This window comes from Drechmeria coniospora, chromosome 01, assembly GCF_001625195.1.
Source record: "Drechmeria coniospora strain ARSEF 6962 chromosome 01, whole genome shotgun sequence".
NCBI lineage: Eukaryota > Fungi > Ascomycota > Sordariomycetes > Hypocreales > Ophiocordycipitaceae > Drechmeria > Drechmeria coniospora.
In genome coordinates this window covers 10,610,422-10,637,423 of record NC_054389.1, presented here as the reverse complement: position 1 = coordinate 10,637,423, position 27,002 = coordinate 10,610,422, and the positions used below count along the sequence as shown (strand labels likewise).

At 56.1% G+C, this 27,002-nt stretch overlaps 10 protein-coding genes across 10 annotated transcripts; 7 read left to right on the top strand and 3 right to left on the bottom strand.

The window, feature by feature from the left end:
- Positions 1 to 1,392: 1,392 nt before the first annotated feature.
- On the bottom strand, positions 1,393 to 3,036 carry DCS_02830 (ceramide glucosyltransferase; the record flags this gene model as incomplete). Its single annotated transcript, XM_040800156.1, has 2 exons — positions 1,393 to 2,893; positions 2,948 to 3,036. The coding sequence occupies 2 exons, from the start codon at positions 3,034 to 3,036 to the stop codon at positions 1,393 to 1,395; spliced, it is 1,590 nt and encodes a 529-aa protein (XP_040661039.1).
- Positions 3,037 to 4,676: 1,640 nt separating this feature from the next.
- DCS_02829 (tRNA-splicing endonuclease subunit Sen2) lies at positions 4,677 to 6,269 on the top strand (the record flags this gene model as incomplete). The annotated part of the gene is made up of 1 exon (XM_040800155.1): positions 4,677 to 6,269. The coding sequence occupies one exon, from the start codon at positions 4,677 to 4,679 to the stop codon at positions 6,267 to 6,269; it is 1,593 nt and encodes a 530-aa protein (XP_040661038.1).
- Positions 6,270 to 7,702: 1,433 nt separating this feature from the next.
- Positions 7,703 to 9,433, top strand: DCS_02828 (gamma-butyrobetaine dioxygenase; the record flags this gene model as incomplete). Its single annotated transcript, XM_040800154.1, has 1 exon — positions 7,703 to 9,433. The coding sequence occupies one exon, from the start codon at positions 7,703 to 7,705 to the stop codon at positions 9,431 to 9,433; it is 1,731 nt and encodes a 576-aa protein (XP_040661037.1).
- A 284-nt stretch (positions 9,434 to 9,717) lies between these two features.
- On the bottom strand, positions 9,718 to 11,164 carry DCS_02827 (SGT1 and CS domain containing protein; the record flags this gene model as incomplete). The annotated part of the gene is made up of 2 exons (XM_040800153.1): positions 9,718 to 10,090; positions 10,140 to 11,164. The coding sequence occupies 2 exons, from the start codon at positions 11,162 to 11,164 to the stop codon at positions 9,718 to 9,720; spliced, it is 1,398 nt and encodes a 465-aa protein (XP_040661036.1).
- A 1,215-nt stretch (positions 11,165 to 12,379) lies between these two features.
- Positions 12,380 to 14,743, top strand: DCS_02826 (oxidosqualene:lanosterol cyclase; the record flags this gene model as incomplete). The annotated part of the gene is made up of 3 exons (XM_040800152.1): positions 12,380 to 12,610; positions 12,686 to 14,398; positions 14,450 to 14,743. 3 exons carry the CDS (start codon positions 12,380 to 12,382, stop codon positions 14,741 to 14,743), a joined length of 2,238 nt encoding a protein of 745 aa, XP_040661035.1.
- A 563-nt stretch (positions 14,744 to 15,306) lies between these two features.
- DCS_02825 (uncharacterized protein) lies at positions 15,307 to 16,829 on the top strand (the record flags this gene model as incomplete). The annotated part of the gene is made up of 7 exons (XM_040800151.1): positions 15,307 to 15,516; positions 15,584 to 15,681; positions 15,727 to 15,835; positions 15,888 to 15,974; positions 16,020 to 16,100; positions 16,148 to 16,219; positions 16,272 to 16,829. 7 exons carry the CDS (start codon positions 15,307 to 15,309, stop codon positions 16,827 to 16,829), a joined length of 1,215 nt encoding a protein of 404 aa, XP_040661034.1.
- A 357-nt stretch (positions 16,830 to 17,186) lies between these two features.
- Positions 17,187 to 17,897, top strand: DCS_02824 (ankyrin repeat containing protein YAR1; the record flags this gene model as incomplete). The annotated part of the gene is made up of 2 exons (XM_040800150.1): positions 17,187 to 17,388; positions 17,524 to 17,897. The coding sequence occupies 2 exons, from the start codon at positions 17,187 to 17,189 to the stop codon at positions 17,895 to 17,897; spliced, it is 576 nt and encodes a 191-aa protein (XP_040661033.1).
- Positions 17,898 to 19,351: 1,454 nt separating this feature from the next.
- On the top strand, positions 19,352 to 21,808 carry DCS_02823 (Zinc finger, C2H2 type domain containing protein; the record flags this gene model as incomplete). The annotated part of the gene is made up of 1 exon (XM_040800149.1): positions 19,352 to 21,808. The coding sequence occupies one exon, from the start codon at positions 19,352 to 19,354 to the stop codon at positions 21,806 to 21,808; it is 2,457 nt and encodes an 818-aa protein (XP_040661032.1).
- Positions 21,809 to 22,293: 485 nt separating this feature from the next.
- Positions 22,294 to 22,950, bottom strand: DCS_02822 (uncharacterized protein; the record flags this gene model as incomplete). Its single annotated transcript, XM_040800148.1, has 1 exon — positions 22,294 to 22,950. One exon carries the CDS (start codon positions 22,948 to 22,950, stop codon positions 22,294 to 22,296), a length of 657 nt encoding a protein of 218 aa, XP_040661031.1.
- A 1,442-nt stretch (positions 22,951 to 24,392) lies between these two features.
- DCS_02821 (phospholipase A2) lies at positions 24,393 to 26,158 on the top strand (the record flags this gene model as incomplete). Its single annotated transcript, XM_040800147.1, has 2 exons — positions 24,393 to 24,712; positions 24,778 to 26,158. The coding sequence occupies 2 exons, from the start codon at positions 24,393 to 24,395 to the stop codon at positions 26,156 to 26,158; spliced, it is 1,701 nt and encodes a 566-aa protein (XP_040661030.1).
- Between the last annotated feature and the right edge of the window lie 844 nt (positions 26,159 to 27,002).

Genomic DNA, 27,002 nt, shown 5'->3' with positions numbered 1-27,002 from the left:
GTATGATACCTGCAGTGAGTGTTGCGTTCGCCGCCTCTCCTTTCTCAAGCTGAGTATCCACAGGTTAACCCCCGATGGGTTGAGTCTGACTGGGTTGCTCTGGCTATTCATTTCCTGGCATACGTACATGTACGCCTAGGTTTTTATAGTACGCCGTCCTCCACACGAGTTATTTTCTCAAACCATGTCCAATCCTGTCCAGCCACGAGTCGACTACCGCCCGGTCCGCGTCCCGACACGTGCTCCGTGATATGGATCGCGGCATGGCACGTCATGGGGATTCTTGATATTTCGATCCTGATACTTGGTCACGGAAAGGTCTGTGATGCGTCCTTTTCCAGTACAGTACAGATTTTCATCAATGATGAATGGAGCAGTGGTGCATATATTCTTCCGGTCTGCATATTTGTGTCGTAATAAATCGGCCAAGTCCGTCCACTCAGCCAAGTCATCCACCTCGCCGCCTCGCTCCGCTGCGCGTAACTGACCCCAGCCCAGTCTTGACAATTAATGATGAAAAGTCCATCGTTGCTTCTCCCTACCATGCTTGCTCTCTTTGCTGTGAGCGGTCAGGCTGTCACCATTGAGAAAAATATTGAAGAGAAATTTCGCTTATACAGAGGCGTACGTCGACAGTCGTCACTATCCTCCCCCAACCGTGATGCTGATGCTGATGTTGGCCATGGACCGAGAAGACTTGCGACGCGGCAACGAATAGCTGCAACGTTAAATATAGAACAAAAGGGAACGCGGGCAAGTACAAGAGCTTTAAGCAGATATCGATGCCATGCATAAGCAAACACTCCTACCGCATCACTCGTTATTGGGAAGCACCAGTAATTATACTCTCGCCCATGGCAGCACGCTTGTGCTTGTCGTTGAACCTCTTTACTAACGTCCAAAAACCTCATCTTTAGTGCAGTGCCAATGGACGATCCTGTTACTATCAACCCACTTCAAAGAATACCATATGCTTCTAAGGCAACGACTTGCTTCTGCCACCTGGATCGACCCATGGTCGTCCCGTCCCGTCCCGTCCCGTCCCGTCCCGTCGTACGGAATCATGAAACAGTACGCGATGCCTGAATTGTTACCTCTGCCATCCATCATTAGGGACAGAGACTCCGCGACAGGCAAGCGTAAGCGTGGACATGCAGAGGTAGCGTCCAGTTTTAGAGCCGCGACGGAGGGTGTTCGTCCTCGATGGCCCTCGACGACAAGGAACGGGGGATTCGAACATGGCAGACGACCGTACAGTGAATACACGTGCCAACGATGATAGGAAAAAAAAGGACCCGTCCCTCCGTCCCTTGCACGCGTGCAATTGATTATATGTGCACTCACTCGCATGAAAAAAAAAGGTATTCAAGTCGGCTTGCCCAAACCTTTTGACTACTCGACTCGGTCTTTTCTTGCCTTCTTCGCGAACGATTCGTCTCTTGTGTTTCGCGTTTCCTGCGTCATGTCAACCACAGACGTATCCATTCGGACGCGAAACGTCTTTCCCCTCCAACTGATCGTCGTGCCCAGCAGCACGGCCCAAGTCCAGATGGGCAGTGCCATACATTCCCGTCCGGCCCAGGCTAGGGCCCATTCTCGGAAAGTCCTCTCCTGCTGGCCACCTGAATGGCTCGATCCTCGGGCGAACGGGGGCGTATCCTCATTCACATCCACCGTCTGGCCCGAGTGTATGCGTCGAAATACAAGCCAGTCCATGGCCATCCAAGTGAGGACAGCAACGGCCCATGCGATGCCCATGGCGCTCCATGTTTGTGGAATTCCCATCTTGTCGTTGAAGTACGGTAGAGAGGTCAGAGCGAATGCGAGGTAGCCGCAGCAGAGCAGAGATTCGACGCCCGGTTCGACAAGAGTGGCGGCAAGGACCGTGAACTTGCGCGCACGCAGCCATCGGACCCTTCGAGCCGTGTATGCGGAAACGGACATGCCGGCCATCGGTTGTACGACCAGATCGCCCCAGACAAGCCCGTGATTCAAGTAGCCGGGAATCTTTGATCGCCAAAGCAGGTCACCGATCAGGTGGTCCTCGCAGATGTTGTACGAGAAGTAGTCGACCCCCGTCGCCTCTCTGCCATCTTTTCTCGTTGCCGGGTTGTGCGCGGGAGCCGTCACCCGGTCCAGATGGGACTTTCGAAACATGTTGCTCTTCCCCACAATGCACGGGGCGATCCCGACCGAGTTGATGGCCCCGTAAAACTTGGCGTGCGTCGTCGCCATGAACATCTCATCGAGGCGCCCACCGCCGTTACGGCAGATATCAGTAAGCATGCTGTCGGTCGCATCGACCGCTTCGTCCGCCTCAGGCGCCGCGCCCGAAGGGGAAGAATGAGATGCCGACGAAGAAGATGGCAAGGGTTGCGGAAATCGGAACATGTCGACGACGAGCGGCATCTGGTGCACGAATTTGTACGGTTTCACCCGTGTCTCGCCGCTGCCGTAACCGACGAGCTTGTCCACCATGCGTCCGAGGACGCCTTTGGCAACCCAAACGTTGCAATCGATGATCCATACGATGTCGCCCTTGGCTTCTCGGTATGCTCTGCTGATATTGCGCACCTTGGGATTCGGGCCCATCGGGCGTGCGTCGGGACCGTGCAGACCCGGATCGCGGCTCTCGACAAGAACCTGTGCATCAAACGCTGGGAAGTCGGCGACGAGCTTCTGGAGAGTCGGATATGCAGCATCGTTCTCGCTGTCAACGCAGAGGCGGATCGAAACTTTATCAATCGGGTAGTCCTGCCGAAAGGTCGACGCGATGCAGTTGTACAGGTGAGGATCAAGGCCCTTCACGGGTCGAATGATTGTCACAGCGGGAGCGTCAGGGCCCAGCTTGGACGAGACCGAAGGAGGCGGCCGACGGGAAAAGTATCGGAAACTGAAGAAAACAACGACGTCAGCCGCGATCCTGGAATCTGTCGCGGCCTCTTACGTAGCACTGATGCCGATGATCTGCACGGCGACGACGAAGGTGGCCCATGCAAGACAGATGAGGGCACCAATCTCGGTGGGGGACAACATTGTAAGGCCTCTTCCTCTTCGCAGATTTGCCGACGTGCCCGGAGGCAGAGTCCAGCAGGCGGATGAGGCGAGGCCGAACCGTGAGACTTTCGATATCCTTCCGGCGCAGAGCCGGGGGGGGAGGGGGGATATGGCGCGTACGGAGTCCAGGCACTCCGTATTAATTACGGGCTATTATTATTACAACAAATTTACTGTACATCGCAGCCGTACCACGGGCCGACACGAAAGGTGGGGCGATGGTGGCTAGGTGGTGAGGCGCAACCCGATACCGCACAGTGACAGGACCGCTATTCAGGTTGGGTGGTACAAGATACAAATGAACATGTACTTGGTTCTGCTCTGCACTTCTGTCCACCCCCGCTCCCGACAATCCTTACTCGAATGATGATAGAATACCCGTGAGGGTTGGGCTCAAATGAAATATTTTCCGCGCTCGGGAATGAATTTGAAAGAAAGCCGCGGACCGGTCAAACACCGTGGAATTGTTACAAATGAGGGGGGGAAGAGGGTCGGCAATCTTAACTAATATATGCTGCCATGCTCCATTTCCGCAGAGAGCGGGATAGTTTCTTTTCCAAAGACGGTGCGGTGCGTCTTGAGAAGCCGGATTCTCGCGTGCGTACACCTCAGTTTTTGCTCACCCTGCTGCAGGTGCATTTGATGGCGGGATGGAGCTGCCTTCTTTCTGTCTGCTCGTTTGAAGACATGGGGATAAATCGGCATGGGAAGACAAGGCGAAATTTCTGCGTCTCATGAGCGAGATGATGAATTGGATGCCAGAAAAGTGCATGCCTGCCCAAGGGCTACTCAAGGACAATTGTATAAAATCCCAGCTGTAGCATGAAATTATGTACAGTATTACTACAGTAAGTAAGTCAGTATTACTACAGGAAGTAGGTATGTGCTTGTCTCGTAAGGACCTGCGTTTGATGCTGTTCGGATTAATTACCGCCCATGAATAATCCGGATGCCCTTCTGGGGGGGTTTGATGAGCGAGGAACGTTCTCTCCGTACCGAGTACCGAGGCGAAGGCTGCAAGCTAGCCACAGCCGGTCGGCCCACCAGTGGTTGGCCAACTATTCCAAGGAGTTGGCCGAATAATGGGCACCGCATATGAATTTTCGTCGGTGGGGCCCAAGTTGGTTCGAAATCTCTTCTCTCCATCATACCTAGCTCCTCGACCTGAAAGAGCTACCAAGCCGGAGCTCTGTTCTGGCTGCCGTCACAGCTTCATTCGGCCGTCGTACTTTTTTGGTCCGTTCTCTCGGATTACACACTCGTTGGAGCAGCATCGGCTGGCCATGTCCTGATAAGTAAGACTCCCTTTTCGTCACCCGCCGTCCCCGTGAGATCTTGAGATATGCCCATAGCAAAGTTGCCATGGAGCTCCAGGGCAAGCCAGGAACAGGCCTCTGCAATTTCCCGGCAGCCGATTGTCGATGCCGCTGCGATGATGACTACCTACTGTGCGTAGAGGATCCATTCACTTGGCCTCCGTGTTTGCACGTAATTATAGACTACAACGGTATCTGAGCAAGCGAAGAGACGGAACTTTTTTGGGTTGGCTGCGGCGATGCATCGACCGATATCAAAGGTTGTGCTAACAACCAGACAGATCAAAATGAAGCCCATGCGAAATGGTTGACATCAATCCGCAGGCAATTGGCCAAACACAGGCGCCTCCGTTGAAGACGCAATCGAAGGAGCGCTCTCAGAAACGCGGGCCATCTATCCACCAGATATATGCCCTTCCGGCTCCGATTCGGACCTTTCCACTGCCCACCTTTTATCCTAGCAATCCCATTTCGCTGTTCTACGTACTGTCAGCATGGCTAAGCCAAACGTTCTCACCCCCCCCGGCCGAGCCGTCGGTGGTGCACCTGGGTGTTTGGTCGGAGGCTACGACGTCGGTCCATGTGACTGACGCAAAGTCGATGAGAGCCTTGTGGGAGCAAGGCTTCTACGGCAAGGGAAGCCTGAGCCGAAGTGAACCGAATTGGCTCAAGCGAGAGGAGGTTCGGCTCGGCTTGCAGGAAACGCATGTCAGTGAAATTCTGACTGTCCAAAGACGGCAGGAGCGGGCCGAAGCCAAGTGGGAGCGTGCAAGGCTTGAGCAGGAGGCCATTCAGAGCACGAGGCTGGAAGAAGCACGTCGGGCGTCGGCCGGAACGGAGAGGCTAGCCGATGCCTCGGCCCCGGCGCGAGCACCCACCGGGCCCTTGGAGCTCCTGTCGCTGCCCAACTCGGATGCTACATCATCCGCCGTCGGCCAGCCGGCAGCCTGCCAAGAGAAGAATGCCTTGACGAACGGACATGTCGAGGACGCGTCCTCGGCCACGATTCCGACGGCTGACGAATCAAAAAATGTTGTGAAGAATTTCAAGGTCAATGGCACTGCCGCAGGCGGCATCGATGACGACTGTTTACACGTCGCATCGACTGCCACGGGATCTTCGGACGCATCTCACGGGCCTGTCGAGAGCAAGTCACTGAGACGGCAGAAAAGCGTTCGGTTTTCTCGTGACGTGGAATCGAACACGTTTCAGTCATCAGACCCACCGAGTCCCCATCACTCGTCGGCAGCCAACGGGCGGCTGATGGCCAGGGACATGGGCGAAGAAGACGCCGCAACCGAGGCGCAAGCGATTGTCAACAAGGAACACCTGCAGCTGACAACGGAGGAGGCCTTCTTCTTGGCCTTTGGGCTTGGCGCTCTCAGGGTGACGGACCCACTGTCGGGTGCGGTGTTGCCGGCGCGGGATATGCTGAGATTGTTCCGGCAGCACTCGTACTTTCCGCCTCGAGTAGAAGCCGACGATCCCGAGCCTGGGCCGGACGATACTTTCTTGCTGCACTACGTTGTCTATCACCATTTTCGATCGCTCGGGTGGGTGCCGCGAGCGGGCATCAAGTTTGGCGTCGACTGGCTCCTGTACACGAGGGGACCAGTCTTTGACCATGCCGAGTTTGGCCTCATCGTCATTCCCTCGTACTCGGACGCATGGTGGAGGGATTCGGGAAAGCAGGCAGCGCAGAAGACGTGGCATTGGCTTCACAGCACTGTACGGGTACTGTCGCACGCGACAAAGAGCCTGGTGCTGGTGTACGTGGACGTGCCAGCACGGCCCGCCTTTGACGACGCGCTGGAGAAGGGGATCAGCAGCGCGTTGGCGCTGTACAAGGTCAGGGAGGTGATGGTGAAGCGATGGTCGAGCAACCGAAACCGGTAGGCGGGCATCACACTTGCGCAAGTACTCGGTAGTGTGGCTTGTGACATTGTACATTACATGATACATACACTACATTGTACATTACTTGTACATGATACGTTCCATTTTACACTGCGCATAGACTCATGATCAGGATGAGACTCGGACAAGGACGTGCCAGCAGTACGCATTGCTGCATCATATGAGACTCGATCAAAGACGTGCCGTGCCTGCAGGATGAATTCCGCGGCGGAATGGGCGCGCCACGTTGAGTGGGAGAATGGTTCTGCCGACGGCGAAGGCGCAACGAGTGCGGGAGAGATCGTACGATAAGTCACCATGATCAGTCTACAACGTCCCTGTATGCGGAGCCTGGGAGGGGAGGTGTTTAGATTTCATTGGCGATGAAGCTGTCACTGGCACATGTAATTGTGCTCGAAAAGTCGTGGTGGTGGGAGCAGTACGACAATGTATTCATTACGCTACACGTACACTGTATTATTGTATGTACAGTAATAGCATGTACAGGCCAGTACAGCACAAGTACATTGTTGTGTTGTAGGGGGGGGAGAGGACAGCACATGCCAGGGACGCGAAGGCATTTCAGGAACACAAAACTCACTAACACCGTAATCGTTCAGCAAGATTGCCATACACCTACTCGTACGTGTATAGAGGACTGGGTATGGAGGACTGGTAGGTGCTTGCGATACTTGCACAGTTGTACTTACTTACTGTAGGGTACCAAGCCAGCGCATGCAACCTAGAGGACAAGTACGGATCAAGGGTCCGAACAGCTGAAAATGTCTCGGGCACGGATACGGACCCGACTACTTACAGTACAAGCCTTCATCACATGGGTCTGCCATTCTGAGATTCCCCGCCGAGAGGGTGGGGGGACCAGACAAGAGTTTGGTTGTGATGGAGCTGGAGCGAATGTACTTAGGTGTACAGTACTTATCTGTACTAGGTATACATGTACTTATTTACTCCGTGCTATAACTTGTATTAAAGTACTCCGTACTTGGACTACTGTGCGGAATACAAGCGAGTGCATTCTGCTAATGCTGCTGACGCTGCTACACCCAGTATGGTAAGAGCCGTGGCGTCGGCGGAACGGACATGTGTCGTCGTGCAAGCACCGGTTCAAAGGCGAACTGGTCATCGACCGAGGCTTAGAGGCCAGAGAGGAGAGGACGACGGACTCTCCTCCGACCACGGCGGCGACAGCTCCGATTGATATTATTTACACTTGTATACAAGCGGGCCAACCCGGAGATAATATAGTATAAAATGCGGACCTCCCTCCGCCTTCCCTTGGCGCCGTCGGCCATTTTCCCCAACGCCTGCGATTGCTCTTGCATGGGCGATATGATTCTTCCGACTTAATTATAGAAGAGACGACCGGACTGATCTTTTCATCCCTTTCTCTCTCATTCTTCCTTTTCGCAGCCATGTTGGGGTCCGCTCGCACCGTCGTCTGTAGGGCAAGACCGACGGCGGCGCCTGCCAGCGCCCGCACCGCCCTCTCTTCTGCCACGTGTACTCGCCGATGCTTTCGCTACCTTTGCCGCTCAGTAGAGAAGAGGACGACGACGACGGTGGTGAAGATGGGAGAGAAGAAGAGGGCGGTGGCGACGGCGGCGGCGGCGGCACGGCGACGCTGGCCCGATCAAGCTCCCGAGCACGAGCACGAGCACGAGCACCAATACGCGCACCAGATCGATGGGGAGATTCCCCGGCTCCTTCGCCTTCACGACGCCGAGAGGTCGGACACGGCAATCTCGTGGACGAGGGGCGCGCTTTACATACAGGATGGGGATCGTGTTTCTGCGCATGGCGATGGCGTTGGTGATGGACGAGCAAGGCCCCGCCGTCGTCTCTTGACACCAACGACGCTGCGGGATAGCTGCACCTGTGTGGCCTGTCGAGACCCAGCTTCGGGGAACAAATCGTTTGGTTCCGTCGAGATCCCTCTCGACATTGGCCTCGAGGACGTGCGGTCAACGGAGCGAGGACTCGCCATCCGCTTTCGCAACGACATTCCGCGTTACCGCCAGACGCTTCGAGGGGGTCGGGCGGGAGCCGAAGGAGGCCACGAGATGCTGCTCCCCTGGTCCGAAGTGGACGCCACCCTCGGTCGTCGCCGTCGGCATGCGGAATGCGACGACGGCGGCTCGCTTCCTCGGAAGCGTAGCATCCTCCGTCGCACCGGCGTTCGGTACTGGGACGGTGCGACGCTCGAGAGACACATCCGCCGCATCGACTACGACGAGTACATGCGGCAGGACAGCCCGGCCTTTTGGGATGCCGTCATCGACATATGTCGCCTCGGCATCGTCTACCTCGTCAACGTGCCACGATCGGAGGAGTCCGTCGTCGCCATCACGACCCGACTCGCCAACATCCGCGAAACCTTTTACGGTCGCACCTTTGACGTCCGCGCCAAGGTCGCAGCGGAGAACGTCGCGTACACGACGGTCCACCTCGGCCTCCACCAGGATCTCCTCTACCTCGACCCGCCGCCGATGATCCAGGTCCTGCACTGCATGGACAACGACTGCGACGGCGGCGAGAGCCTCTTCAGCGACGGCGAGCGTGTCGGTCGCCTCCTCTGGCCCTTTGCGCGGCACCCAAGCTCCCCGATGGCGCCTCTCGCCCATCACAATGTCCCCTACGGCTACGACAAGAACGGTCACCGGTACATGGCATCGCGACCCGTCATCGCTCTCGAGCACGGAAACGACGGCGAGGGCGAGGGCGATGCCTTCGCCGCCGTTCACTGGAGCCCGCCCTTTCAAGCGCCCCATCGAGGCCTCCAGCCGGACCTGGGCCCATGGATCGGCGCGGCTCGCGTCTTCGAATCCCTCGTCAACGCCGACGACGCCCTCCACAGTCGCAAGATGGCCCCCGGGGAGTGCGTCATCTTCGACAACCTCCGCCTCATGCACGGCCGCACCGCCTTCGATACCTCCCGCGGCGGCTCCCGCTGGCTGCGCGGCGCCTACATTGCCGCCGAAGACTTCCTCAGCACCGCCTCCCACATCCCAAAGGGCCGCGCAGAGGCCCACCGGGGACCGGTCGAGTGGTCGCCCGAGTTGGCCCAGAAGGACCTGATGCACTCGCCCTGGCATCGGCACGTGCTGGAAAGGGTCAAGACGTTGCATCCCACCGCCGTCGCATAGCCAACCAAGACCTCGTGCCGTACATCCTGCCCGTCGGCCGAGACCTGGCACCTAGATGGACGGTAAGTGGGATGGATGGCCGACGTAATGGGGAGGGGGAGGGCACCGACGACCAGGCATGGACGCGGGACGGGAACGCGCTTCCTTCATCGCCCTCGCCCCGAGACGGCGTGATGGTGACGACCATGCATCAAGCGTACATGAGTAGAAACGAGAATGAAAATGAATTTGCCGCCTTGGCTCTACCACCCTTCCCCGTCACCGCGCCCCGTCACCGCGCCCCGTCACTGCGACCACTTCTTCGGCTCGACGCCCCGTGGAGGCACCACCTGCACCTCGCGCGATTTCACGTCATTCCAGTCTGTGCTGAGCGAAGTCCCGTTGCTCTCGAGGAAGCTCTTTTTCATCGCCCGCTGCTGATCCGGCGTCGCGCCCTTGTACAGCGTCCTGAAGAAGTCGTTGACATCTTTTCCCTCCTCCTCATCCTCCGCCTCGATCTTCTCCCAGTCCTTTGCGACCTTTTGCCGATGCGACGACGGGTACGCATGCGCGGCGCCCTGGTCGACTGCACCACCTACCGTGGCCTTGGAACTGTCCACCGTCGAGGGATTTGCTGCCACGGCGCTGCTGCTGCTGCCGGCTTGCTTGCCTTGGGTCCTGGCAGAAGTGTCAGTGCCATCCATCGGCGTGGCAGAGAGTAACCTACGGCCCGCCTGCCTCGCGGTTCTCCTCCTTCCGCAGCTGAGGCCACTTTCCGGCCATCTTCTTGGCCAGTCTGAGCTCCACCTTGTTTGGCGTGACCGTGTACCCTGACTTGGCCGCATCAATCTCACCCCAGAGATCGAGCCGGAAGGGCTTTTCCTGCCCGCTCGGGTACACGATATGATCCAATTCGACGGCGGCGGGGAGGAAAGAGACCGTGAGCTTTTCATTGGTGTTTCCCTTCGAAAAGATGGATACCGACATGTCAACGTTGCTCTGAAACTCTTGCACCCGTAGAGGGGTGTCGCTGGGAACAGCGGGCTTCGCCGCCGTGGGGGCCGTCGCCGCCGCCGCCTTCTTTTCTTCCGCCTTCATTTGTTCCGCCTTGGTCAAGGCATGCACGATTCCCGCGGGAGCCTTCTTCTCGGGAACGAGCGTTGTCGTCGGCCTTCGTGCCTCGTCCTCCTGCGGCAGGCTCTCCATGGCGCGCAGAATCTGCATCCGCAGCGTGCTGGCCAGGCGCCACTCCCCGACCTGTGCCTGTGAGCCTTCGCGCTTCATCCCAAGACTCATGTCGCCGACCCGGTCGCTCTGGTTGTAGCTGTCGGCCTTGCCTTCCTCCATGGCGTCCTGCAGCGTTGGCGTCCAGTAGCCTCGGTCGTCGACGTTGGCATCCTTCGGATCGGCCTTCTCCACGGCCGACGAGCCTTTGATCAGACGCATGGCGTAGATGCAGCAGCAGTCGGCGTTGGCATGCTGACCCAGACGGAAGTAGGCCACGGCCCGTCGGTAGTGAGCCTCGACCATGAGAGGCCGCTTGTTCCGCTCGTAAGCGGCATGCCAGGCACGATCACCATCGTCGAGCGCCTCCTGGAAGCGCTTGAGGTGGATGAGCGCCTTCGAGCGGGCGATGAGCCATGCTGGGTTAGAGGATGACTGCAGCGCCCGCGAGAGCTTGCCCAGTCCTTCCTCCCACTTCTGCGCTTCCACAGCGGCGAGGCCTTGCTGCGCGAGGGTGATGTGCGACATGGCGAGACGGAGCAGACACGCCCGTCCGTCAGCGTGCTGAAACAGATGAATAGCTTTTGTGAAGGAAAACAAACAAAGCTTTGCACAGTTTGAGGGCACCAAAAAGGAGCACTGGGAAGGCCTGGAAGCGACTAAGGTGACGAAGCTGTGATGTATGATGAAAGAGGCGATCAGGTACCTGAGTTAGTGGGGGTCCATTAATCGTGTGTGCATGCTCAGTGATTAAGCGGCACTTGCGGAGTAAGTAAGTACTGTGATTTAAGTACGGTACTCTGTACTCCGTACAGTACAAGCACTCGCCTTGGTACGGAGTACTCCGTAGTTGCATGCATTAACTACTAATACTATAAGCTTGCACTGGTGTAAATAGCCTTCGAGGTGGGGTTACTTGGTCGGATGTTCTAGAACGATTACCGACTCCTACCAGTATTTACTGCACAGCGTGCTGTTACGCGTCCACCTGCCGTCTATAACAGGCGCGGTTCAAACGTGCATGGTGAGAACATCCACCAGCAGTGCAGCACAAGTAATAGTGCAAGCAGTACTCCGTGCTCGCGTACAGACGGTACAGTACATGTACTGTACAGCCTACATGAACAGAACGTCCTACTTATTGTTGCGGAGTAGCACCTAACATTACTACTTACCTAGTAGGTACTTACCAGTAGCAGTCTGCTACGTCCCGAGTACGATAGACAAGCGTAATACCAATTCCGTGGTAGTATGGTGCGTCCCGCATCAACGAGATGCTTGCTGCGCTGTACGGAGTACCTACTGTAGTATCCAGTTGACGTAGGCACGTACTTGGCACCTTGCGCTAGGTTAGTACGTAATGCCTCCGTAGGTACGGAGTACAGTACTTCAGTTGGTGTTTAACAGCAGGACTAGCACTAGGAGGGTACTGGCTTTATAGTGTGCTTGACGTCCGAAAGTGGGGCTACTGTCACGTCTGGTAACTTTTGACTTCCTTCTGTCGCGCGGATACTGTTATCACCCCTACAGAGTACTTGCATGCTGTAGTGTGGTCGTACGAGTAAGTCGCTCTGAACAGGAACGGGGACGGAAGTTGCCAACACTCCGAGCCGATGATGAACCTGACATCCTATTTGTGAGTCTTTCTACCTCAACCTCTCGTCCATTGAACCGTTCCCCCAATTTGTTTACTCGCTTCCCTTCTATTTTTTTCAGCGTTCGGGTGCATCATTGCCACACATCATGGCAACCTCATCTGGTCGGGATATTCCTGATGCCCAGTTGCACAAGCGGGTCAACAAATCCACGCATGGATTCCCCAGGAAGCCGCGGATCGAGGCAAGGACGGACCGCAGCCGGTGGAGGATGAAGGACGATGACAGTCGTCACACGTGGCATTACCTGACCGACGACAAGGCGGCCAAAGACTGGCCCCAGAGCTACGCAGAAAAGTACTATCTGAACATGCCGCTGGTAAGCATGGAGCGGTGCTGCGACCTGGACGACCCCATGGATGGGACGCTCACCAATTCTTTTCGTTTTCCATAGGGCCTCCCGGCGCTGCCGCGAGCGAAATCGCCACTGGAGGCGACGAAGAACGGTCTGAGCTTCTTCGAGAAGCTCCAGCTACCCTCCGGCCACTGGGGATGCGAGTACGGCGGACCGATGTTTCTTCTCCCAGGTATCGTCATCACCTGGTACGTCACCAAAACGCCGATTCCGTCGGCCTACGCGACCGAGATCAAGAACTATCTCACCGCCCGAGCGAACCCGGAGGATGGAGGCTGGGGTCTTCACATCGAGGGCGAGAGCACCGTCTTCGGCACCACTCTCAACTACACCGTCCTCCGCCTCGTCGGCGTTGACCCCGAAGATCCGTTGATGGTCAAGGCGCGAGGGACCCTGCACAAGCTTGGCGGCGCCGTCAACTCCCCGCACTGGGCCAAATTCTGGCTTGCCGTCCTCGGCGTCATGGACTGGGACATTGTCAACCCGGTGCCGCCCGAGATCTGGCTTCTTCCCGACTGGTTGCCAATCTCTCCCTGGCGATGGTGGATCCATATTCGACAGGTCTTCTTGCCCATGGGCTACCTCTACTCGAGGAAGTGGAGCTGCGAAGAGACGGACGTGATTCGAGGTCTACGGGAGGAGCTCTTCGTCCAGCCTCATGCGGAAATCGACTGGGCAAGCCACCGAAACAGCATCGCGGCGGCCGACAACTACCACCCCAAGTCCTGGCTTCTCAACAGCGTCAACTGGTTTCTCGTCAACGTCTACAACCCCTACCTAAGGCCAAACTATATCAAGGAAAAGGCCGAGGCCTGGGTCAGCGAGCTGGTCGACATGGAGGATGCGAACACGGATTACGCCGATCTGGCGCCCGTCAACGCGCCGATGAACACGCTGGTGTGCTACGTCCGAGACGGACCCGACGCCTTCAGCGTCAAGAGGCACATTGAACGGCTCGAGGAGTTCCTGTGGCTCAAGGACGAGGGTATGCTCTGCAACGGCACGAATGGGGTCCAGTGCTGGGACACGGCCTTTCTGATCCAGGCCGTCTTCGAAGCCGGATTGCAGCATGACAAGCAATGGCGGCCCATGCTGGAGCGCGCACTCCACTACCTCGAGCGGCAGCAGATTCGGGACAACTGCAAGGACCAGGAAAAGTGCTATCGGCAGCCCCGCAAGGGCGGTTGGCCCTTCAGCAACCGCGACCAGGGTTACGGCGTCAGCGATTGCATCTCGGAGGCCCTCAAGGCCATCATTCTCCTCCAAAACGTCGGCGGATTCCCCGAGGTGCTGGAGGAGCAACGCATCTTTGACGCCGTCGACACGTTGCTGCTGTATCAAAACGACAATGGCGCCTTGTCGTCGTACGAAGCACGGAGGGGTGGGGAGTATCTCGAGATGCTCAACGCGGCCGAGGTCTTTGGCCGCATCATGATCGAGTACGACTATCCCGAATGCACGACGGCTTGCGTCACCGCGCTCTCCCTCTTCAACAAGCATTGGCCGGAGTACCGGACCGACGAGATCAAGGTCTTCGTCCAGAGGGCCACCAATTGGATCAAGAGCTCGCAGCGGATCGACGGCAGCTGGTACGGCAGCTGGGGCATCTGCTTCACGTACGCGACCATGTTCGCGTTGGAAAGCATGGCCAGCATCGGGGAAACGTACTCGAACAGCAAGGTCTCCCGACGAGGATGCCATTTTCTCGTCTCCAAGCAGCGCGAGGACGGCGGATGGTCGGAAAGCTACAAGGTATGTCTCCTATTCCCGCCGATGCGTGCGCACATGGTCTAACCACGTCAGGCCTGCGAAACGATGGAATACGTCGAGCATCCCTCCGGCTCGCTCGTCGTCCAAACGGCGTGGGCCCTCATCGGGCTCATGGAGGCAGACTACCCCGACAAGGAACCGCTGAAGAAGGGCATCAAGCTGATCATGGGACGTCAGCAGCCCAATGGGGAGTGGCTGCAGGAGGCCATCGAGGGCGTCTTCAACAAGTCGTGCATGATATCGTACCCGAACTACAAGTTCACCTTTACGCTCAAGGCGCTGGGTATGTTTGCGAGAAAGTACCCCGACGTCCAGGTGGACCGCTAAATTCGGGGCGAGGACACGCATGACTTGACGCCCGCCGACTGGACGTTTTGATTCATGAAAAAGACGGCAAGGTCCAGCAAATCGAAACATCTAGTAGTCTCTTCCTGCGTGATCGTCTATATTCATTCGTAGCAGGTGCCATTTGACAATTGTGCACCGAAATTATACCACCCATCTCTCTCGACCGACATGGTTGGTGTGATGGCCATCTCTGTGCGGAGGTTGAACGCCACAATAGCTTGCTTTGTCTAAACCACTCAGAGCCTCGTTGACTTCCTGACAAGGCCTCTGGGGCTTCTAGACGGACATTGAGGGTGAAAGGAGGGAGGGCGGGATACGTGTTCCTTGCTGTCTTCCATATCTCTGGCAGGAAGACCAGCAAAAGCACGTTGATGGTTGGAACGGCAGGAACGAGGCACCGACTATGCACCTGCACAACTATCCTGCCGCAAAAAAAAAAAAAAGTGCAGATATGGAACCGAGCCGATTCCTCGCATCCTATTCCCCATTCATAACGACGCCCAAAGATCGGCTTTCCATTGTACCCGGAAGTGCTCAGCATAATGTCTCGAAGCCAGGATCCGACGACATTCGACGAGGTCTCGACAGGCGCATTGCGTTCCAGCTCAGCCACCGGTGCACTGATAGCCCGGATGGAGAGTATCATGGAGTCCATCATTGATGATTTATCCGATAGGAAGGAGGTCAGCATTGCCATGGTTTCCCCGAGAAATCTGCAACAAGGCAACCGCTCCGAGATTCAACATAGCCATGTACGTTTCCCTGGCAGGAGCCTGGCGGAAGGGAAGAAATTCGGTATGACCTCCATCTACGACGCAGACGCCTTACTCCGGCCTCACATCCCTTTTAGCCCGCCTTCTTCTCATTCTCCAGCTTTCGCACGATGCTCTCGTATCCGGCACGATTCTCACCAAACGGTAGGTCTCTCGGTTTCGAATCGACTTCGAGTCTAACCGTATCAGTCATATCTTCTACCAGCATCAGGAGCTCTTTGAGAAGCAGCGAGTGGTTGATAACCTCGTGGATGGCCTAGCCCTGACGTTGGGTGTGAATCGCCACCAGTTGAACATTGTCAGTCTTGGGCGTGTGACATCGAGGCGACTGCATTTCTGACACCTCGTAGGTTGCTACAGCAAAGGGTCTGGTGTTTGGTCCCATCTGTATCCATCTCCACGATGGCACGGAGGTTGATGCATCCCTGGGAGATACGGTCCGTCGAATGCAACCACAGGCTGCCCCCCTCTAACATCTGCAGGGAACTCCAATACCGCTCGTACGATCGATATCTACCGTTGAGTGCCCATCGACCCGATGGATCTTGGTGATGGAAAAAGACGTGCGTTGTGCTCACAAAGCCAGAAGTTTTCCCATTGACATATTCAGGCAACCTTCCGCGCGTTGCTCTCGACCCAATTCTGGCAGACGTCCATTTGCGGTCCGGGATTGCTTGTTACGGTAAAAAAATGAATCCTTCCATTGGCGGCACAGTCAAGTTGACTGTACGCAGGCAAAGGGGTACCCGGACTTGATTACACAGTCCTTCCTCCGCTTCCTCCATGAGCAGCATCCTCAAATCCCGATGTTTGTTCTGGCCGATTTTGACCCAGACGGACTCAACATCTTCCGATGCTATCGATTCGGTTCTGGGGCATTGTTACCCGGCGAACCTGCAACCTACAATCCAGGCATCCGCTGGTTGGGCGTCAAGGCACATCACATGCACGCGGGGATGGACATCATCGGACCGACCCGTTTCACGCATCATTCCATGAGCACCAATCCTTCCTCAAGAACTTCCGTGTCGTCTACGAGTTGTCGGGACCCCGTCGGATACCTTAGTCATAGGGACCGTACCTTTGCCAAGGGTACATTGAACCGCATCGATGAACTGGTCTCGGTGGACGACGAGTTGGCCACTCTCAAGAGTGAGCTGCAAGTGATGCTGATGATGGGTGTAAAGGCTGAGATTCAATGGCTTGACGATGCCGGTAATCTGTTTGAATGGTTGAACGAGCACTTGGGGGCCGTACTATCAGCTAACGTGGAGGGAATCGCTGGTTACTAGTTGGTGGCAAATGGGAGCTGGGAGGGCGAATTGGTGGCTTCCGCCTCGTACATTACTACTAGCTAGCAGTAGGTGCGAAGCATGTAAGTAATACTCCGTACTCCGTACTTACTCCGTAGTACTACTTGATTTGCATGATGCATGGGTCTAATTACTGCACATGGGTACTCAAGTACGGAGTCCGGAGTAATAATTAATAGTCAAACTACTTACAACTTCAACAGCCCCCAATAACGCGACGTTTCAACCCACCCCACTCCGTACCGTGTGAATGGTGCGCGGCCGAATTCCGCACAGTCCCCTCACTAGACGGCTCTCAAAATTTTGTGAAGCGACCGATGACCTGCAGCATCACCAATGACGATGGCGCCTCAACTAACGGCAGACGAGATCGACGATCTCATTTACTTTGCCCGGGCTGGTGAGGCTGCGGATCTAAACTCGACGTTGACGGAGTTGGCAGAGCGGGAGAAGATCTCACCAGCCGAGATCCTGGTGGCTGCAAAGGATGAAGGCAAATCAACCACACTACACATGGCGACCGGCAACGGTCACTTTGGTATGTCAATGAAGAGCTTTGCCAGCGGAGTTTAGAGAGAATGATGGGTGAAAAATTACCAGCTTCTCTCTGGTCCGCCAAGCGAATGCAAACTCAAACGCGAACGTGAACCGAACAGGGCTGACATGCCGCCAGAAACGGTTCTTGCGTTGCTGCAGACTTTCGACGGCCGGCCCAAGGAGGAGAAGCAGGCTTTCCTGGACGATCTCAATGAGCACGGGAACACCGGCCTTCACTGGGCAGCATTGGGCGGTCATCTAGAAACGGTAAAGCTCTTGATGGATCATGGTGCGTCACCAGCGATAGCCAACGAACGCAACGACGTTCCGTTGGACTTGGCCAACTTCAACGATCATCCCGAAGTTACCCAATACTTTCTGTCGGCCGCGGAGGGGCTAGAGAATAGCAACCAGGACAGCGGACTGAATAACGCGGCGGCATCGATTGAATTGGAGGACGGAGAGGCAGGCGCAGACGAAGAATCAGGACCGTCAGGCACGGGCGCATGACCGCCTGCGAATTCAGGGACCAAGGTCCTCGTCGTGCACGACGAAAGAATGGTCGGCTTCCTCAACGGGCTTGATCCCCGCGGATGGCAGGTTACATCTCACCAGCCAGCACGGGACAAAGCCTTGGGGGTGGATGGGGTAGGCTCGGCAAAGACCAGCCCGCTGTTGCGAACGGGCTTGGGCCGTCCAAATTTTGGCGAGAACACGACGACAAGTCAGGGACGAAGGAGGAAGCAGGAACAGGGTGACTGATACGACCTTCTCGCCCCACGACCGGGGGCTGCATCATACGACGCCTTTGTCCATTAGTCTGTTCGACGTACCCCAGCTGGGTGAGAGTGACAGATGAGAGAGAGAGAGCGGTTTGGTGGTTCGGCAATGTCGTCATCTTGTCGCGCCTCTCGCAGCTGCCAAGCACGGCACGCGCCGCGAGAGAGCTGGAGCTGGCATGGAGTGGATGGCTTCCAGACCGTCATGAATTTATTGCTTACGGGCCTTTGTGCGGAGTACCGGCTGACGGTTGCTACTCCGTCGATTCCTGTGCCATATTTGATGCCTGCAGAGTGGCTAGGTACTCCGAATTGTACTCGTATCTGGATGGATATGTGTAGGCACGATCAATGAGCATCTCGAACGTAACGTAGCAGCTTCCCCAGATACCAGGCAGACCCCACCACAGCAACAATACTTACAATACAATACCTACAGAGCGCAGTACATGCAAGTGCTGTCCTTGGGGTGTAAACACTGGTGATTGATATGATAAATAGCATGATATACCCTCCAAGGTATTTCGTCACCAAGCTGTGTGTGGGGGTCAGGCCTACGATATCCTTGTTGCCCGTACGGAGTGCTTAGGTCCAAATAGCATCATGTATGCTTGCAAGTTCGTCGCTACTCCGTTTAGAACACATACTTGTATTTCTCCTTCATCTTACTCACACCGACAAGCTTGCACTTGCACAGTTGGACGTGCACCACCCTGCCCCCACGACGCGACTCTATTCCTCACCCCGCTCGCCCAAGTACTTCTTTTCTTGCGAGACTTCTCCCTTGCCTGCCTGTCCGTCGGTTCGTGCGAGTCTACCTCTTGTCGCTTCTCGGCTTGCTCGTGCGTGGGCACCAAGAGAAACCACGACCCCCTCGAACGGTTAGTACCATTCACGAGAACAATTCGATTCGCTCCATCACTTCATGCTTGCTGACGCTGGGCGCTGGAGTTTGGCAGATCTACGTGCCTTCGGCCGGTCGGTCCATGGATGGCCTCACAACCCCTATCGGCCAGCAGTGACGCCGTGGGGGGATACAAACGCGCAAGTCGGAAGGGTGCACCACGCCGGTTTCCCTGCGAACATGCAGGGTGTGGCAAGTTATATTCGCGGGCTGAGCACCTGCAGCGTCACCAGCTGAACCGTGGGTGCCTGTGCCTGTGTACGCCTGATAATCTCGGATTGATGGATGAACCCATATTGCTGCCTCGTATGAAGGCACTGACACGGCAAGCTTCAGACAATCCCAAGGACGTTTTCCAATGCGACGTTGCCGACTGTAATCAAAAGTTTGTGCGCCTCGACCTGCTTCTGCGACACAAAAACCGACATCGCTCATCACCTTCCTACACCCCACGCAACAAGATACCTTGCTTTGATGCTTCGATGACGGGTGCGAAAACCGGCACAGATTCAACGTCGGTTTCGTCCAGACCTCGGCCAAGTCGGAGAAATGATAACCCAAATGACCACTACAATCGACCACTGCCCTCCTCTGGCGGCCCTCACGATGCCACCGGCTTGCCGACTCTGACGCCCGACATCAACGCGGCGACGACCACCGAAACGAGTGGCAGCACGACGTGGACTTCGCCCCTCGACGACCAGCCGGCCTCCAATGCCTACCTTCACAGACAGGGAACATATGGTGGCAATGCGGCGGCGTTGTCAGAGCCCTCGGCCATGGTGGACTTGGCCAACCTGACGCATCCTGCCGCCATCCAGCGGGGCCGGAGCAGCTTTGCCGCCTGGCTGTTCGACCCTCAAACGACGTGCAACAATGTGCGCATGGCCCCTTTACGTTTCCTCGACACCATGTTGGAATCGAACTTGAAGAACAAGACTCACTGCGACGGTGAATCGCTCTCCAGACTTCCGCCATTGGACGTAGCAGTCTGTCAGTCGGATGCCTTTGGGGAGTGCGTCACGGAATCTCGACGCCAGGAATTACTGCATTGGTTTCAAAGATTTCGAAAGAAGCAACCGCAGTACGATATCCTCATGCCAAATCTCGTACGGGAAAGCGGAGGCTACCCCTCAGCCCTCAGCCTCGACATGGTACGGGACTGCCTTTGTGAGTTTTGGGACAACGTCTCGCCTCGCCTCCCCGTCGTCCACCAACACACCTTTTCGCCAAACCGATGCCCGATACTCCTCCTTCTCGTCATCGTCTCCCTCGGTGCAGCCTCTCAACGTAGCCGAGATGCCACGGGCCGGTTGTCGGAGCACGGCGCCTTTGCCGACGTCATCATTGCCAGCGTGCGATGGGAAATTGCCACATCGGACGACTCGGTGCCCCCTATCGGCCTTTGGGTGGCCCAGGCCCTCCTGTTCTTGGAGTTTTACGAAAAGATGTACTCGTCGAGAAAATTCCACGAAAGGGGGCATATATACCATTCTTCCTTCTTGGCCTTGCTCCGTCGAGGAAGCCCCATGATAGGTACAGCTGGTAGTGAATCTCCCCTGGTTCGAAGCACTTGCGCCGACGACATCCCCTTGGATGTCGGTACCTGGTGGGCCAGATGGGCGGATGCGGAGTCGATGCGCCGCGTCGTCTTCGTCGCCTTCATGCTTGACATCCTTCACGCCGCCACCTTCGGACACGCTGCCGACATGGCCGTTCATGAGATTCGCCTCCCCCTGCCCTGTGATGACAATCTCTGGACGGCCAATAACGCCGACCTTGTGCGACAGCTCGACGGCAACTTCCGCACGTGCCGTCCCCGACAGGTCTCCTTCCTCGACGAGCTCAAGAGCGTCTTGCACGGCAAAGAAGTCAAGACGCACCCCTTCGGCTGCATGATCATCCTATCCGGTCTGTTGAGCGTCGGCTGGCATCTGGGTCACAAAATGGCCCATCTCAAATGGCTAGATCTCCAAACGCCCGAGGCCGAGCCACTCGGCAGCTGGAGGATAATGCTTCTCAAAGCACTCGACAGTTGCGAGACGACCTTTGACGTTACCGTGTCGCATACCGTCACGGGCCCGGATGCCGCGCGTCAGCGGCCCCTGTCTAATGGTCCAATACTCAGCGCTTCCCTCCTCCTCCATCTCGCTCACGTCAGCCTTTACGCCGACATCGTAGACTGCCAAATCTACGCTGGCGCGAAACGCCTTCTCGGACGCAAGGTGTCTTCTATAGACTATGCCGATGCGGTGAAGCGTATGAGTTCGTGGGCGAAGCGGGCCTCGACTCGACATGCGATTCTTCACGCCTTCCGACTGCTCCACAGCGTCCTCGTGAGCCCTTGCCCGAGCATATGCAGCAGCCCCAACAGTACGTCGATGTACTCGCTTCGCAACGAGACGGACCCCCACAGGCCCTGGATCCTTTACTACGCCGTCCTGTCTATCTGGGCCTTTGTCCAGGCCGTGGGCCGCCCCCCCGGCAAGGGGTTTCCCTTACACCCGTCACAGATGGCCAATAGCACCTACGCTAGAATGGCCGCGTATCTATCCAGCGTCGCCGTGCTTAGCGAGCTGGATGAGGAAACGGCCGGCCTACTCCACGAGGGCCTTCCAGAGCTGCTGGATGTCGTCGAGGGGATTTTGGAAGAAGCAAACACCGAGCTACTGACCGAAGCACACCAACGGCTGGCAGTCTGTAGGGACCTTCTCCTCGGGGGCGGGGCAGGGTACTAGACAATCCGAGGTGACGAAATCGTGCTGGAAAAGAATATTACATATTATACAACTGTGAACTACCCATGACGACATTGAGGCATACAGCTTTCAGCTTTCCTTGTCGCCGTTGGCACCGGAATGACTGGTGAACAATATCTGCGCTCGCTGAACAAGATAGACCGCAACGGCGGCGGCTCAAGAGCCTTTTCATGGAACCTTGTGATACTGCCAAGTTTTTGATGGCAACATGAAGCCCACTGACAAAACAAAAAAACAGGGTCCCTCTCGCAGAAGCTCGCATCGCTTGTGTTATGCTTCTGTAAACAGGAGTTCTTACCAGCTACCACTCGATGAGGGGCCCAAGTTTGCGAGACGAGACAATTTGCTTGCTATTGCCGCAACGGAAATAAGAAGAGCAGACTGGGGCACAAACTCATGTGAACCGTCGTTGCAAAACCCCATCCAATCCAGGGCCTCAGATCAAGTTGCGACAAGAGGGTTTCTCAGAACACGGGCCAGTTGTAGTCGAGGTATGTTGTCCATACATGCAGCACGTCCAACACGTAGTTCGAAATTTCGGGCAAGTCAAGCCTGCCAAATATGACGGCCAAAGTGACCATGGCCATGCAAGTAGAAATCCTGATCAGTTGAGGCTTCGAGAACTTCATCCAATTCAACATGATTCCGACGCCCAAGCCAGGGAAATCCATGATTTCGAGGTAAGCGCGCGTCACTAATGACTGACATGGATGAACGTTGCCCCCGATGCATTCTTCGCATCCGCCCATCCGACCAGAGAAGATTTCGGAAAAGCCGGTAGCCCAGGTCAGGTGGCCGTAGCCGGAGGCGGAGCCGTGCATGTCTTCGGGGAGGCGCAGGAAGCTCCTTTGGATTACGTAGTTTTCATTAACGAAGATCCATTGCAAAGGGACGGAGAATTTCCGCTCAAACCGCCTGAGACGACTTGTAAGGCTTTGGTGCAAATCCGAATGGCAATACATGACGTCGCCCTGTCGCGCCATCGTGGTCCAGCGCTCCATTTTTCTCAAGACGTGGGCTTCGAGCCATTTTGCCATTTCAGCCCAATGTTCGGACTTGGCTGCCAGCCGGCGGAGAAAGGTACAGTCTACCCGGGGAAGGAGCTGTATGTATTCCACCATGGTGCTGGCTGCCAACAACACTTGGTTTTTGTGAAGTTTCGAGAGTGAGACGGTTGCGCGGTTGATAGGCTGGTATTGGCAGAACAATCTATTGCAAAATATATAATTTGCAGAGGACTGTAGGAGATTTGTAACAGGGATTAATCAAAACAGTGGAATTTTAGGAAATACAAGTCGGTATGGTTGTTATGCTTCATTTCAGTAACAGGAAAGGAAGAAGAGCAGTCCTTGTATACAAGAAAAAGAGATTCCCCAATCGATCAGTTAGATTAGTCAGATCCTAATTAGATTTTGTAGCATCTTTGCAATTAGAATAGTTATTGCATCTAGGCAGCTAGAATGACCTAGGCAGCCGTTGCATCCAAGCAGCCAGAGGTATCCTACCAACAGGAATGACTGACGTAGTTATTGCATCCAGGCAACCAGTGTTGTTAAGTTCGTTGCCACATTTATGCAGCAAGCATGAGCCGCCATGTCCTGACCGCCAGCAGAATGATCACTGGCTTGTTTTAATGAGTTACTTGTGTCATGAAGAAGAATCGGGAATGATCATGTCAGAGACAACGGGTTCACCAGTGGTAGAAGTCTAGTAGCTAGCAGGCCGTTCCCGAGTGTGACTAGGGGTGAGGACGAAGGCGGTGAATGCATTGATCACTAGAGATAGTCCCCTGCGTTGTCACACAATGTCAACCCTGAATGGGCACCCAGGTTCGGTTGAGGTTCTCGAGCGTAAAATCCTCGAGCAGGAGATTTTCGTGGTTGGTCAGGGGCGCGTGGATGACACGGTGCCGAAAGCTGTATCTTGCCGTTTTCGTTGGCCAGGGGCTGAAACAGGCGCTGCAGGTAAGAAATGATGTTGTAGGTTGAAGTACGGAGTACGGAGTATTATGTACGGTACTCGTAGCATGTGCTCAGTAGGTGTGCTCCTCCAACACAAAACATGGGTAGAGTTCAAGTAGCTATACGGAGTAATACATGTTGATAAGTAACACAATACTTGTACGAGTATAGGGGTCCACTACTGGAAAGTGTACTTACTTACTCACAGTATGCAAACGTCTACCATTGCGATGACAGCTCATGCAAGCAAACAGCCGTGCAAAACGCGTCCCTTCCTCCGAGAGGGTTGTCGTGCCACTACTCTTCTGGGAGCTTGTGGGCGGCGAGAAGGAAGCGGGCGTTGGGTTGTTGGGTTAATATTTGGAGACTGACGAGACCAGAGACATGGCAGTAGCAGAGCAGCTTCGAAGCCATCGCATCGTGCCGCACCAGTCTCTTTTGGGAATGGACACCCAAGACCCTCGCATCAGTCACGCCCCCGATCCTGAACTAATACATACTTACTTACTTGCAACCCTATTTCGACCTTGCTTGCACCACTGACTTTGATTTTACCTACTCTACTGTAGACTGTCATCGATGTCCTGTCGAGACCAACAAAGATGACGCCCAAGCCGACGGCGGCGTCCAAGATCGCCGCCTGCCTGGCCCGCATGAGCCTGGTTCCCGCCTTTCCCGAGTACACAGGGCCGTACAAAGTCGGCACGGTCGATGTCGAGACGCCCGTCTCGGAACTGAATGCGCCGAGCGACGTGCCCGAAGAGGCGGTCGACATTCCGACGGTTCAGTTTCGCGTCTTCTACCCAGCCGTTCCCGAATCGGGCGAGAAGCGAATCAGCTGGCTGCCAAACCCGCAAAGGCATCACGTGTCTGCCTATACCAAGTTCCTCGGCGTAGGCTCAGCCTTGGCCGAGGTCTTATCGTAAGGGCCTGACCGGATCGCATCGGACCAAGGCGAGCGTTTTCTTGCTAACCATGCCCGAGTAGCTTCCTTCCCCGACATCTCCACTACACCTCCATCCCGGTTTGCAAGAATGCGAAGATGGCAGAGGCGAAAACGGGCAACGGGCGATGGCCGACAATGATCTTCTCGCATGGCCTCGGCGGCGGCCGCAACTCGTACTCGTACATCGCCGGCTCCCTCGCCTCCCATGGCGTCGTGGTCATTTGCCCCGAGCATCGCGACGGTAGCGCCGTCACGGCGTTCGTCCGCCAGGCAAACAAGGACCGGCGGATCATCCCCTACAGCAAGATATCGCATAAAGCAGGGCCCGAAGTCTACGAAGCCCGAGAAGGCCAGCTGCGGACGAGGCTTTGGGAATTGGGCTTGATACACGACGCCGTCCTTGCCATAGACCAAGGCCAAGCTGTGTCGAACCTTAACCTGTCGACGCCGAGCCTGCAGCAGTTTTCCGCTCAGCTTGACGTCCAGGACCCCGGACGCGTCGTGTTTGGCGGACACAGCTTTGGCGCGGCGACGATGGTCCAGTTCTTGAAAAGCACCTACTACGCCGACACGGCCGAGGTGGTGGCCATGAGGAAGCCGCTGTTTTCCCCGGCCAAAGGCAGCAGTCTTCGTCGGCAGATCACGGAGAGGACGGTGACGATGCTCCTCGACATGTGGTGCCTGCCGCTCGCCGCTCCGAACTCGGCTCCCCTCCTCCGGCTGCCATTGCCCATGTTTGCCGACTTGCCCTCGGCCTCGGGTGGAAGGGCACTCTTGGCCGTCGAGTCCGAGGCCTTCTTCAAATGGACGGAGCATCTACACCTGACGGCGCGAATCCTCTCTCCGGACCCGTCCGCCACCGTCGTCACCTCGGAGATGTTCGAGCGCCCAGGCGGTGTCAAGCATGCCGAGCCCAACTTCTTCTATGTCGTCCATTCGGCCCACTTGAGCCAGTCGGATTTCGGTATTCTGTTCCCCTGGCTTACCAGTAAAGTTTTTGGCGCCGAAAACCCCGAGCGGGTTCTGCGGCTCAATCTTCGCGCCCAACTTCAGCTGTTTCGCGTCAATGGATTTCCCGTTGCCCCAACGCATGCCGACGACCTCGTCGACGGCGCGGGCGTCGACGTCAACGAAGCAGAACTACGTCTTGCCGAGACGGTCGATGAGGTCGCCACGCCTGCAGAGGGCGTCAACGACGAGGGCGTCAACGATGACAAGGCCATTTTCCATCGAAGCGGCAACGGTGGTGTCGAGTGCTGGAAATTCATCGACCTTGTCGGTTTGGGCGAAGCGGGCGAATCGGACAAGGATAAGCCGGCGAGCGAGCAAGTTGCCGGCATTGAGAAGATGAAGAGTGACAATGACCCGCTCCAGGACACACCGTCGCACCTCGTTCGCACGAGGAGCGCAGCTGCTGCGTGAGTAGGCATTAGAACATGATGACGGCATTGAACGCGACATTCGCAGGCCAAAAGTCGGAAGCAGATCAGGACGTCGCGAGCCTGATGAGGGTTCAAGCATGCCACAGTCATCATTTTCACCCCCATTCAGCATTCAGCACCGGACGGGTTTGCGAAGGTGTCACGATGCTGGATATGGACAGTCCGACGCACGCAGAGGGGCATCCTCGTACCGTGCCCCTGGACCACGAACCCGACGGTGCAGGCTTACGCAACGGCTCATTTTTCTGAGCGGACCCTCCACATGAGGTAGAATTAGCCCGAGACGTCTCAGAGCCCCCGTCCCGACGCTTTCCTGCTGTTGGGGCGCCGGTGACCGTGAGACCTCGCGCTTGGTTTCTGCAGCGAGGCGACCGGATGACTTACTTACATCCCCCCAGACCTCAATCGTGTACTCCGTAATACGGAGTACACTGAGAGGACTTGGGTCCACTGCTGAAGTCGAACCTCCTGGCAAGCTTCGTTGGAAGCGGGGCATTCCCCGATATAAGTTGATCTGACCGTTATTAGAGCGGTACTCGCGAGAGCGACTACCCACCCAGTGAGCCGCTTTAAGTATAATGTACAGTAGGTGGATTGCCAGAGAGTACCAAGTAAGTTACGTAAGGACTTATGGCACTCTACTGTACTGTAAGTACCTAGTGCTTATTACATGTATACACCTACAAGTACTTGAACAGTTCTCCGTATGTACAGTACTGTTCGTTGTATATCACTTATTGCACCTACAGCACAGAGGTGTGCAGTATTTACCAGGTACAAGTACTCCGTACGGACTGCTGCATTGCGCTCAAGTGTCTCGCTAC